General features: G+C 33.7%; 1 protein-coding gene across 1 annotated transcript; it reads left to right on the top strand.

Moving 5' to 3' along the window:
• The first annotated feature begins 2,046 nt into the window (after positions 1-2,046).
• Positions 2,047-11,626, top strand: LOC140007717 (pyrophosphate--fructose 6-phosphate 1-phosphotransferase subunit beta-like). The gene is made up of 16 exons (XM_072050817.1): positions 2,047-2,324; positions 3,064-3,228; positions 3,370-3,491; positions 3,817-3,870; positions 3,973-4,079; positions 4,161-4,266; positions 4,524-4,587; positions 7,500-7,588; positions 8,992-9,123; positions 9,344-9,514; positions 9,602-9,717; positions 9,864-9,975; positions 10,148-10,232; positions 10,601-10,645; positions 10,774-10,842; positions 11,323-11,626. The coding sequence occupies exons 1-16, from the start codon at positions 2,183-2,185 to the stop codon at positions 11,397-11,399; spliced, it is 1,656 nt and encodes a 551-aa protein (XP_071906918.1). The 5' UTR covers positions 2,047-2,182; the 3' UTR covers positions 11,400-11,626.
• The last annotated feature ends 2,019 nt before the right edge of the window (positions 11,627-13,645 follow it).

The raw sequence follows: 13,645 nt of genomic DNA on the forward strand, positions 1-13,645 counted from the left end.
GTTGGTTGTTAGGCTGAGAATCTGATGATTAAGGTAAGCAATGTTTTGTCGCGGATGGTTTTTAGAAAGGGTAAATTATTCATTACCCCCTTGTGGTTTTATATAATGCCCGATGACCCCCAAAAATTTTAAAATAACCACATAACCCTCCTATAGTTTTTATATAAAATGGCAAATAGACGGAATGTACAATTAGTTATGGTGTTTATACCAAACGCACTTTAAAAGCTCATGTGATAAAATTTTAACATTCATGTAATCCTCTTATGATTTGTATAAATACCTACTTTATCCCCTGTGATTTTTAGATTTATTCACGTAATCTCTCGATACTTTTATATAAGATGGTTAAATCGTCAATTAATTTAGTATTTAAGTAAGGGCATTATTGGTATTTCAACTAACAACGTTACATAAACTATTTTCCATCATGTTTCCACTTTACATAAAATCATAGGGGGTGAAGTGGATATTTTAAAACATTAAAGGGTCATGTAGTAATAGATGAAATCATAGGGGGGTTGTGTGTAATTTACCCTTTTCGAAATCCTGTAGCTTAAATTTACTTGAATATATTTTCCGAACTGAAGCTTGAACTTTGTATTCTTTTAATGGATTTTTGTCCTTGTATAAGTAATCTTTGGTAGTTTCTTGATGATTCTCTATTCAAATTGACAGATTCGCTTTGAATATGCTAATTTTGAATTGAGTAAATTCTGAACATTTTTAGAATATTTTGAGAAGGATTTGAAACTTTTAGCCAGAAGAATTCCTAATTTTGAATATCTGTGTTTTGCACCTACATGCCAAACATAAGCATGTAAAATAAGGCAGTAGGGTTTCTTTGATATTAATGTGTATTCATAATGCTTTCTCAAAATAGAATGTGGATTTTTAATGTTCTTCTTGTTTTGTAAAAATTTCATTTAACAAGCTATATTTTCTATTATAATTAAAAAAGGGTTAATAATACTTTGTCCCGAAAATGTATAAGGGAGTCATAGTTTGCCATCCTCAATTTCAAAGATATACATTTCCCTTTCTTCTCCCATGCACCCATACGGCCATACCAGACTTATGTCGCCATTGCTCTTTTAGTTTTCTAGCACAATGAATCTTCTATCCCAAATTGTGTTCCACTATCTATCTCGCTTTTTATTATATTGTCATTTCCCCTTCATAAACATCATATTTTAAGTTTTATTTGCTTCCTTAAGTTCAAATAACTATTAACATAGTAAAAAAATAAAATATAATAGTCTAAAACAAACAATAGTAAAAAATAAAATATAACAGTCTGAAACAAACAATATATAATAGAAAAATAAAAATTACAGTAGAAAATACATAAATATATCATTTTTCTATGTATTTTTACTTTTAAGTCTATTGATTTTTTTGTATTACCACATTAATAGTTATTGGAACATAAGAAAACAAAAAAAAATTAAAATATGGTATTATTAAAGCAGAAATGACAATATAATAAAAGGTGAGACAAAGAATGTAACAAGAAGTGGGACACAAGATCCGTTTCATCTTTTTGGATTGAATTATCAATTTTATGAAACTAGGATAGGTTTTATAAAAATTAAAGTAACCCACTATGAATTTTAGGAACCAAATAAAGAATTTGGATATAGTTAAAGAGTACAAATGTAATTAATCCTACCAAGAAAAATAGCACTATCTTGTAGGTTCAATCCTACCAAGAAAAATAGCACTATCTTGTAGGTTCCTTTATCTCTAATACTAAACATCAGTCTAAATCTTCTATTTTATCACCATTGAAATACTTGTTGGAAATTAAATTAAAGAAGAAATATCTTTTACCCACAAGATGTGAATTTTTTCTTATAAAGTTTGCTAAAATGGAAAATCTAGAATTTGACTAAAGGACCTATTCATAAACAATAGAAAGCTATATAGCAAAGAAGTGAAGACTTCATAAAATATAGGACCAAACCTCAATTTAACCCCACATTCAACCAACTCTCAAACTTCCAAGCCTTCTCTGCTAAAAAAACTCACAATTCTTCACACAACCCTCCCCAGTCTTCAACTTCAACCTCTCTCTCTCTCTCTCTTCCAGGATCCCACCACCAAGAACACACACAAAAAGCACACACAAAGTACATTCAAAAAGAGATATATAGATTACTTATCAATAACAATCAGCAAAATGTCGAATCCAGGACGTTTAGCTTCGTTTTACAGCGAGCTACAAGCCAGCCGTCTTGATGTAGGCCTTCCCTTGCCTTCAGTTCTCAAGAATTCTTTCAATGTCGTTGATGGACCCCCGAGTTCTGCCGCCGGAAATCCAGGTGGGTTTTTGTTATTTTCGTTGATCTTGACGTTAATTGCAAAACCCATGTCGATAATATATTCTGATTTATTAGTTTCATGCATGAAAATAGAAGAAAGAAAGATTTGTACGTAAAAATCGTGTAGAAAAATGCTTAGTCTGAAATTTCTAGTATCTTGGTTGATTGTGGATTGAGGTTTTCATGTAGATGAGATTTCATAGTGAAAATTTAAGGAAAATGAATTATTATGGCAAGAAATAGGCGTTGGAGACTCGAATTTTCATGACTTCTTGATTAGTGAGCATTGGTTTTTGTGTTTTTAGGTTGGTGGAAATATGTGAAAGTTTCTTTTCAGTCACAAATTTCATTGTTCAAATGGGAACCTGGCATCTAGAGTGGCTTTACTCTCTTGGGATCATGATGATTTATATGTATATATGTGTGGAAGATAATAATAACAACACGAGTGTCAATTGACAAATATGAGTCTTGATTTGTTGTTTATTTTACATGGTATTCAGGATACTAATAAATATGGTGAGTTGGGGAATCAGAAGAAGATGATTGACAAAAAAGAAGGATTCCTTAACCATAGAGTTTTTAATAGGGAAGTAAATAATCGGACATAGACTATTGATTAACTTAATTTACATGTAACAAGTGTTTCCCATGGCTTTCATGAATGTTGGGCTTATATTGAGAAAATAAAATGCTACGAGGACAACGAAAGAATTATATTATCTTGTTTATGCTGCAGATGAAATTGCAAAACTCTTTCCAAACTTGTTTGGACAGCCATCAGCCATGCTTGTCCCTGGTGATTCATCTGGGGCTCTTTCATCGAACCAGAGCTTGAAGATTGGTGTAGTGCTGTCTGGAGGACAGGCTCCTGGGGGACATAATGTTATTTGTGGAATTTTTGGTAATACTTTTATCTTCTAATTGATGTTACAGCTATTAATTGTTGCTAGTGTAATATTATTATCATCATCGATCAGCTAAAGGTTAGATACTACGTATTGAGGATGTCAGCTCAGAGTCATTTTTCATGATATGATTGCAGACTATTTGCAGGAAAGAACAAAAGGTAGCACACTTTATGGTTTCAGGGGTGGTCCAGCAGGGATTATGAACTGCAAATACGTGGAGTTGACAACAGACTTCATTTATCCTTACAGAAATCAAGTAAGATGTTTTATCATGATGTACTGCTTCTTGAAGAGAGGGGTGTCATTAGGCTAATATTCATGTCTCCTTATGAGACTGACATCACTCTTGAAACAACTAACACTTTTATGCTACAAAAATCGCATCGCGGACATCTATTTGGAAATCACACACTGTACTCCAAGACTAATTGGTGCAGATGCCACATACTGAAGTTCTTTTTGTGTTCATAAAAGTTTTTTCCTTATTTTAATGGATTTTAATGGACATGTTTCTAAGCAAGAGAATTGGAGTTTGGCTATTCTTCTGGATTTTGAGTTCTCTGTCTAATGTTTTTGGCCAGGGTGGATTTGATATGATCTGCAGCGGGAGAGACAAGATTGAAACCCCTGAACAGGTTAATTTTCTTGTTTATGGAAATATCGATTCACATATATAGTGGTTCACCATCTTGGCAAGTTGTAGGTTTATAGTAACTCAGATTATGTGTAACTTTCAGTTCAAGCAAGCTGAAGAAACAGCACAGAAGCTTAATTTGGACGGTCTTGTAGTTATTGGAGGAGATGACTCTAACACAAATGCTTGTCTGCTTGCTGAAAACTTCAGGTTTGTAATTTTCTTGTTTGATGAGTTTTGCAGCTCCACTTATTCTTTATAGCTTTTTTTTAATTCATTTGTCTTCTGAAGGGCCAAAAATTTGAAAACTCGGGTAATTGGATGCCCAAAGACCATTGATGGTGACTTGAAATGCAAAGAAGTTCCAACAAGTTTTGGATTTGACACTGCTTGCAAGGTTATCCCTTTTTTATTAGTTCAATCAAATTATATAATGTAGCTTGATTTCCTGCAGCATAAATTTGTCATAGAAGCATGTATCATCTAGTTGACAGGAAATTTTTTATTTCTGCAAAAAGAAGTAACATTGTCATGCAAAGCAGCTACTGTAAAACTTGATCATTGTCTGCTCTCTGACACCAATTTGATTTTTGCTCAATTGAGCTTGACAACTAAATTCTAGTATTTAGCAGTTTCTTTTTCTTTTGTACACAGGTATATGCAGAAATGATTGGAAATGTTATGATAGATGCACGCTCAACAGGGAAATACTATCATTGTGAGTATATTAATTGTGGTTAGCTAAAACAATCCAAAAACTTGTGATCTGAAGCAGTTCAAAATACATTAATTAAATGTGACTCCTTTAAATAATGTACTGACAATCATGTGTTATTTTTGAAGAGCATTAATACACGTTCAGGCACTTGTTGGGCATAATGAAAAATGTTGTGCTTTTCTCTAACTAGTGACAAGCAGGCCTGAGAACACTTCATTGGAGAAAATAAAAATTTATATCATAAGACATCTATTAGGAATGATAGCAAAGACAAAAAGATGTCATCATACCAATGGAATCATCAAATTCAAGAGAGTGGAAGAAATTTAAAAAGAAATCTATTAAAGCCATCAAAGTCTAACTGTTACCTACAAAGTGAATACTGTTAACTTTTACGACAACTTTGGTTATCTCCAGATTAAAACTCCTAGGACTTTCTTGGAGTTATCTCCTTTTCTAATTTCAAAGGGTAAAAAAGTTTTAATAACACAAAATGTGCTGATCTTGTGATTTTACCTATTTTGCACCAGAGCTTTCAACATCCTTCACAGTTCAACTTTTTAATTTACAATTCTAAATTCTAAAGGAGAGTAATCCAGATACTTTGGTGATTGTTAGTATAAGCTACATATCTTATTGCTTCCAAACATGCACATACATGTCTTGCCATACCATGAAATTACATGTTTGAGTTCTCTGCACATTATGTTCATGTTGCTTGTCTGCATCTGTGCCCCTTGGATTTGGTCTCTCTTTTCTCTGAGCCTTTCTTTAATCTAGTAACAAATTTTTCCTTTCATAAAATATGCTTGAGTAAAAAATGTTTACAACTGTACAAGCAAAGAGAAGCACATCTCACTTGGGGAAATATCCTACTGAGGATAAATGAGATTTACTGATAAAACAAGTACAATTTGGCTAAGAATGAATTTTTCTTCTTCTAAAACAAAAAATGGTTGAATTGTTTGACAATGGCACTCTATTGTATCCAATCTTGATGGTACTCTAGTTTATGTGCATGTGCTTCAGTGTATAGAGATCTTCTCGACAGCTTGACCAGTTGATATTTCATAGAGCCAGAAATCTTGTATTTCTCAAATCAGATATCTTCAAACTGCTATCCTTGGACACCCATATTATCACCTTTAAAGATTCTGAGGTTCCACTAGCATGGAGAAAAGATAACACCTTCTGCAGATGTTACACTACGCCAAGTGTATGATTGACAGAAAAATTGACATATCAAAATCCAGAAATCAGCCCAACAACATTATCCATAACGTTAGAAGGAATAAATTTCCACATAACAGTCTATGACTATCAAAGGCAGAAAATTTTCTTTGAAGCCATGGACAATGTATCAAAAAGCACCTGGTTTGAAACACCAACTTAAGAAAACCAAATCCATTAGAAAGATTTTCAGAACTCATATTTCATGTTGATGTTTGACTTCTACACTTTCGATATCGTTTGAAAATTATTTGCTTCTAATTTTTTGAGAGTTTTTATGATGATTAGCACTTACTGTACTTTGATCCAGCAATGCTCTCTATCCAGCTGGTTACATCTTGTTGATTTGGCTGTCATACCTTAGTAGTTGACAGTTCGTTTACTTCATTTAAGGCTTTAATCCCTGTTAAATCCTACTGTGTTCTCTCGGCAATGCAATAGGATTTGCTTCATTGACTAACGATGAGTTAGCAATGCATCCAAAAGCTTCTGGTAGAATAACACTTTTCCAGAAGAATTTCTTGAAGATTAAAATGTCCAACCAACATCAAAAGAAACCAAGGTCAAATACAGGGTAAAATGCAGTAACTTTTAAAGAAAGCAAAAGAAATGGCATTGCCTACCTACGAATCAGTTGAACAAAGCTTTATGTTTTAACCTAAGGCTAGATTGCTAGGCTCAACCTTAAGAAAGCTTCTAATAGCTCTAGGATATCTTATTAACTGTATGTAAATTATATAGACTTGTTCAGGCTTTCCTACTTTGACCAGGATTTATCTCTCTTATGGGAAAGATGAGAATACAATACTAATAGTAGTCCTAATTGTAAACAGATTTCTAATTTGACTATAAGACAGGACATGAAAATAATGTTGCTGCAAGAAATTCTAGGATACCAAAATTACCTAGTGACTACTACAAATGAACTGTCCTACCTCCTGCATGGTCTTCTTGTCCATGCTGTGCGTAACTGAAGCTTTTGGTAAATTCTGGAAATTTTAATCCTTAGTTTCTTGAGCTCTTTATGATCAGCTGCTTTAGCTAGGAAACATGGACAATTGCAGATGACAAGCGACTGCTTGAACAGGCTTGTCCTTCTTTGGATATTTCGATATTTTGATCAAATTAAAACCACTAAAATTCACATGTTAACCATGTTTTAACAACTTATTAGATTCTAAAGAAGAAAAAGTAAAGGATCGCGAGCAAAAACATGACACTGATATCTATCTACTTTACCATAAAGACAAAAGTAAATATAGCTAGAGACAATGTACAGTTTAGATAATAATCGTATTGTCCGTGTAACAAAAGTGAAAAAAGCTGAAGACAATGTAAGTTTAGATAATAATCCTGTTGTCCCTGTAGAGTATCTTGATCATACAAATGTCAACATTAGGGTAAATTGCACTTACAATTATTTTATGCTTGATTATTATATAGGATAGACAAAGGCACACTTATGCAGCTATTGATATGGATTTTTTTAAGTCACATGTAAGTAATGCTTTATTATGTGCATTTGGAAAACATTTATTAAACTATTCAGAAGATAGTGTGCCTGTGCTAATTTCATGTCGTTGTTTCTTACAGAAGATGGTTTAAGATTAATAGGTTCTGATGATGGTATTATTGTGACCTCTCACTAATATTGCTTTTCCTCTTCTGACTGTATTGTGTAGTTGTGAGACTTATGGGTCGTGCTGCTTCACACATTGCTCTGGAATGCGCTTTGCAGACTCACCCAAATATTACTATTATTGGTGAAGAGGTAATTAAATACTTAGTCATCCAGATTTATCGTTTATATCTAGATCTAATGCTAGTACTACACTGTGTACAAGTTAAAAGGGGCAAATATAATGGATAGAGCCAGGAAACCCATCTATGCAACCCAAGGAAAAAACTGAAACCATGAAGCTCATTTGGATTATGACTTTCTGACCAAGAATGTTCAGAACTATGAATATCATGGTTTTAACTAGAACAAAAATTTCAATTGAACCAAGAAAGGTTCCACAAAAACCATCGTTCTTTGGCTGCTCATTCCTGGAAATTAACTTCAATGCTGTTAATTTACTGCAATGAACTTATGTGATCAATGGAAAGAAACTACAATGTTCACCCATGAAACAAGTTTCAAGTAAAAATTTAGTTATGTTTGCCCTGATTGAATAGATGTATGACAAAATATTAATGATACTGAAGATTTGATTGGTGATGTTTTATATCTATTTGGCCTTATTGTTACTTCCTAATCATTTTGGAGGACAGCAAATAGGCAGTGCGTATCACTTTCCTCTTTCCATATGGATAACGAAAGGGGAAGAAAAATAGGCCAGGAAGGGGCCATGGATCCACTAATATGAAAATCTCCATGAATTCTGAGTTGTATAGGGGAATGTATGCATTAATTTCAGACTATGTGGTCAAGAAAATTTTTTGGCTCGGAAATAAGGTGCATGTAGAGTATGTCACTAACTTGACCATTTTAGGCTATGGTTCTTACTCAAATGGCTCATACTACGAATTCATTTGGCCTAGAAATGCTTTGTTACACCTACGCATAGCAATCAATGTGAAATCATGTCAGTAAAACCTCTAGGATCGTTCTCAAGATGTGCTCTCTCTCTCTCTCTCTCTCTCTCTCTACACACACATAGGAAGTGATTTTAGTGCTCTGAGCTGCTTTCAATCAAGTACATTGGTGAACTTGCTGCAGGATGCAGCTTGGTCTCTTGCTTCGGCTCATTTCATCTGTACTAGCTGTTTAACAAATTCTCTTTGCTAATGAGTTTCTAACAAATTTTCACACTATGAAATGACTGGATATACAATCAGTTATAGACTCTTCATATATCTTTATTTGTTTACATTAAGCTATTAATTAGGTGGATTAGCATGTTTCTACTTCAACTAAAGCTACATGGTATCTATTAAATTTCGTGAGATATATTCCAAGAATATTTTATGGATATATTCTTTTTCTTTCAATTTCAAGTGGTCCATATTTTCTTTTTATGTCATTTGTTTAGAGAATTTAGCTGTAATATATTGCAACATTAGTGTAAGTGAATTTAATGACTGAAAATTTAGAACTTTATTGGATGTCAAGAATATTAAGTGTACTATAGCTGTCAACAATGTCACAGACAATGATCTGGAATGCTACAGGTTGCAGCCAAGAAATTAACACTGAAGAATGTCACAGATTACATAACAGATGTTATCTGCAAACGTGCAGAACTCGGCTTCAACTATGGAGTAATTCTTGTACCAGAAGGCCTTATTGATTTCATTCCAGAGGTTACAACTACATCACAGAAGTCTCATGTCTTATTTTATTCATTTCATTTCAATTGTTTCATTTACCTTTTTTCCTTTTCTGTTTATTTGCTTTGGAATTTTCTCATATCTTTATAAAATGTTTAATATCCTTTTTTTCTTCTTTTAATTTACATTGTCTATCTTAGAAAGACTGGATATTGTGGTACCCTGCTGCTGACTCAGGATTCTGCATTCTCAGGTGCAGCAGCTGATTGCAGAGCTTAATGAAATTCTAGCTCATGATGTTGTTGATGAAGAAGGAAAGTGGAAAAAGAAACTCAGGAGCCAATCACACCAGCTATTTGAGTTTCTTCCACAAGCAATTCAAGAGCAACTTTTACTTGAAAGAGATCCTCATGGAAATGTGCAGGTACTCTTTATTCTACTCTTTTGCTGTTCTGGGTTCCTTTACTAGTCACTTTGCATTTATGATTTAAGAGTTTCCATTAATTTCTAGGTTGCCAAAATTGAAACTGAAAAGATGCTTATCCAAATGGTGGAAGCTGAATTGGAGAACAGGAGGAGTAAGGGGTTGTACAATAAAGAGTTCAAGGGCCAGCATCATTTTTTTGGGTAACATAGTATAGCTTGGGCTATTGTTTTTCTTTTAAAACATTCATGGACAACAGACATGGAAATTTCTCATCTACTTCATCCTTTAATATTGCCTTAAACTCAAGAATGTTACTGATTTGTCATTGACATGCCTTGATTTGCAGTTATGAGGGAAGATGTGGTTTACCTTCAAACTTTGACTCAAATTACTGCTATGCATTGGGTTACGCTGCCGGAGTGCTTCTTCATTCTGGAAAAACTGGCTTGATTTCCTCAGTTTGTGTTTGAATTGCCCCCTTTTTTTTGGTTTACAGTTTTATGAATACAAACTTTCTCGAATGTCCAAGTGTTACGCTTTGTTTATTTTGATGATTTCTTTTTGAAAATCAAAGATCACATAACAAATTTTTCTAAACAATTTGTCTAAACATCACCGTCAAACATGCAGGTGGGCAACTTAGGGGCTCCAGTTGAAAAATGGACTGTTGGTGGAACAGCACTAACTTCTCTTATGGATGTGGAAAGGAGACATGGTATACTCTTCCTTTATTTCTTTTTGCAATTTTGAATGCCACTTCTCATTAAGGCCTCGTTAATAATGAGTTTCACAAAACTTTCCTGGAAGTTTAAACAAGTTTGTGTTATGTTCTCCAAAAGTTGATAAGATTACATAATGATATGTTCTCACGCTCGCTCATGTCTTACAAAGATTTTTGCCTGAGACTGTAGTAGAATCCATAGCGCTTTCAGTTGAAATCTTTGACAGCATTGTTGATATCCTATGAAGATAATTTTTCGGTCGGATGACATAACTAATGCCAAACTGACGAACAAGTTTATGTATCACCTGGTAACTTCTCAACATAGATTTTCCTAAGATGTTATTGTGTTCCTTTTACAGGGAAGTTCAAACCTGTCATTAAGAAGGCGATGGTGGAACTTCAAGGTAAACTTTTAGTAATTGATCCATTTGCTTTTAATTGCATGACATTTGAAGACATCGGCACTGTTGCAGACTTTGTTTCAATTTTAAGTTGATCTTTGAAATGACCATATAAAACTCCAAACCTGCAGGTGCTCCATTCAAGAAGTTTGAATCCTTGCGAGATGATTGGGCCCTGAAGAATCGATACTTCAGTCCAGGTACAGCTTCTTACAATCTTACGATACTTTTACATTTACTAGGTTATTTTCAGGTTAAAGATACTTTGAAGCATGCCAGCTTTACTATCAACAAAAAAGTTCACTGCACGTTACTTTGACATTTTGAATTAGCTGAGATAATCCAGTCAATTTACTTGCCATGTGTGCCAACATTAGAGCTGGCATCATACTTCTCAGCAGTTCCAGCACCCGAGACGGAGGAAAAGAAACAATATGATTGTGTAGTCTCCTAAAACATCTGTTAGCTACTTCATTACTTTTTCCCAGAAAACCCCTTCCAATGAATCACGTTAAAAAGTGGACAGGATTGGTAAAACAATCTTGCTGCTGAAATCTGACAGTAACCTAAAATAGGAGAATGCAACTGTCTGTACAAATGTTGCACGAAATCTGCATGAACATTCGGCCAATGTCCCGAAGTGATCTGAGGCTTTTCTTTCTGATTAAACATCTATACAGGTCCACTTCAGTTTACAGGAAAGACAGCAAACGAAATCAATTACACGCTTATGTTGGAGCTTGAGGCGCAGGCTTAGCCCTATTGGCTTGAGCTGGTTCTACACATTTCAATAGAACTGAACTCATTCTTCAAATATAGATTTTAAGTAGGACGAATATAGTCAGACATTATAGGATCTGTTATGATAGCTTGTTAACTGCAACGCTGGGAGATTCTTTGCAGTTTTTTTCCCTTTCACAATTTTGACGGTCACTTATTCATTTATATCCAAAATCTTGGCATCAATTGTTTATGGTTCACGCATACTTTAATGTTTTTACTCTCCATATTGGTTTTCTAGCTTTTACACTGTCGTGGGTAGCGAAAGCGGCTGCACTGCCTGCTACTATTTTTCCAGACTGCTGATAACAAGCTTGGCTTCATACATTCGAATAAGTCAGTGTTCTGTTCTCTAAAAAAGTGATAAGATTACATAATGATATGTACTCTAATGTTTGGGTGTAAGACGAGATCATTCATAGCTAGCTTGTAACACATCACCCGATTGTATCTTAACCAACTGCTAGTGCTTTATTCACCTACTCCATCCAGAAACTATACATCACCATTCACAAAAATCTTCATCTAGGAAATATAGCTATGAATTTTGTCTGTTGCAATTTGCAACTGACCATGCATTTTGTCCATTGCAATTTGTAACTGGAGAGTTTCCATTTGCATATTACATGGTTGGGGAAAAAAATTCAGACTAAGAAATTACTAGGCAAATCCAACTTCTTCTCTTTGTTCTTATAATCCATGTAATCTACTGGAAAGAAATCTACATCAATATCGACCATCTAGTGAGAAAAAGACGTTTTTTCCAGCTAAGAACCATACAGATTTACAGGTGATCAGCAAATTGCACCCTCAAACTACAAAGTAGAAAATGTCGACTTGGTTGAAGGCTTAGCCATGTAAAAAACTAAAACTAAGAACAAGCAACCAAATATCACCAAGAACATTAGGAAAACCACCAACAGGAGGAATACCATGTATATATACTATACAATAGACACGAGTTTAAAGATGGTTCACCTCCTCAGTTTAAAAAAATTCTACGTTTGTGTCTATCGTATAAGCATGTTGTGTTTTTCAAGTCAACGATCCCATAATTGTGTCTATTGCATTGGTACATTGTATTTTCAAAATCAACTTTTTGTAGGTGAAATCAATACTTTGATACTATCATTTGGTGCCCATTTGGGGTTGCGGTAATTTTTGAAAAATACTTCACCAATAGACTTTGATGAAAGTATTTATTAAGTATTTAAATACTTTTAAGTATTGGATACATAATTCAATAATTGTTTATTGTATTGGATAATATGTAATTTGAAAATTTTTAATTGTATTTATCTCTTTATTTAGTTCACAATATAGAATATAATTAAATTTAATATTTCATTTTTTTTCACCACAAAAACTATTCTAAAAAAACTAAATTTGAACTTTTACTAAGGGTACTTTTAACATCAAAATTTCAATTCCTAATTTTATAAAATGACGTTTATTAAATGTTTCAAAAGTACTTTTAACACCCAAAAGTGCTTTTTTTTTTTTTAACCAAAGGTACTGCAACTTACATTGGATTGGGGAGCACAAAGAGAAGAAATGAAGAGAAGATGTTCAACTTTTATCCATTAAAAAGGTTTTTCTTAAGACTCCAAACTTATTCTTATAAAGTTTTTTTCCCCTTCTCTATGAGAAACTTTGATAAAAGAAGACAAGTTTTCTTTTCTATTTCGTTTCTTGTAACTCGGCAGATCTGCAGCCCATACTGGTTAGTTTATTATTTTTAGTACATAGGATTATTATTAGTATTATTTTTAGGTGCCTTATAGAAAAAACGCATTAACATTATGCCCTATACAGAAAATACATTAAACTATCTCTTCCCTTCTTTTCACCGCCGTCTCTAATTCTCCTTATCCAAACAGAAGAGAACTCAAACGACAATTGCTTGCATCCATGGCAACCGATGGCCACAAGGCCCACAATGACATTGTACATAACCATTTAAACTTTCTCTGTCTCTCTCTCTCTCTTTTTTTTGGGCCTTTGAAACGAGATATCATAACGTAATATTACATATTATTAATTCTCATGATGGCAAAACTCTCCTTTTCTTCCTACCTCCCCCTTAGAATGCATATTTTGATGTTCTAAAGGCTTATATTTGAAGATCTAAATTGATGAATCCTTAATTTTGGCGAATGACAAGCCATAATGATGATTTGAACTAATATCTTCTCATAAGAAAATTACTAGGAACAAATCCAA

The sequence above is a fragment of the Coffea arabica genome, chromosome 5c (assembly GCF_036785885.1).
Source record: "Coffea arabica cultivar ET-39 chromosome 5c, Coffea Arabica ET-39 HiFi, whole genome shotgun sequence".
In the NCBI taxonomy this organism is placed as follows: Eukaryota; Viridiplantae; Streptophyta; class Magnoliopsida; order Gentianales; family Rubiaceae; genus Coffea; species Coffea arabica.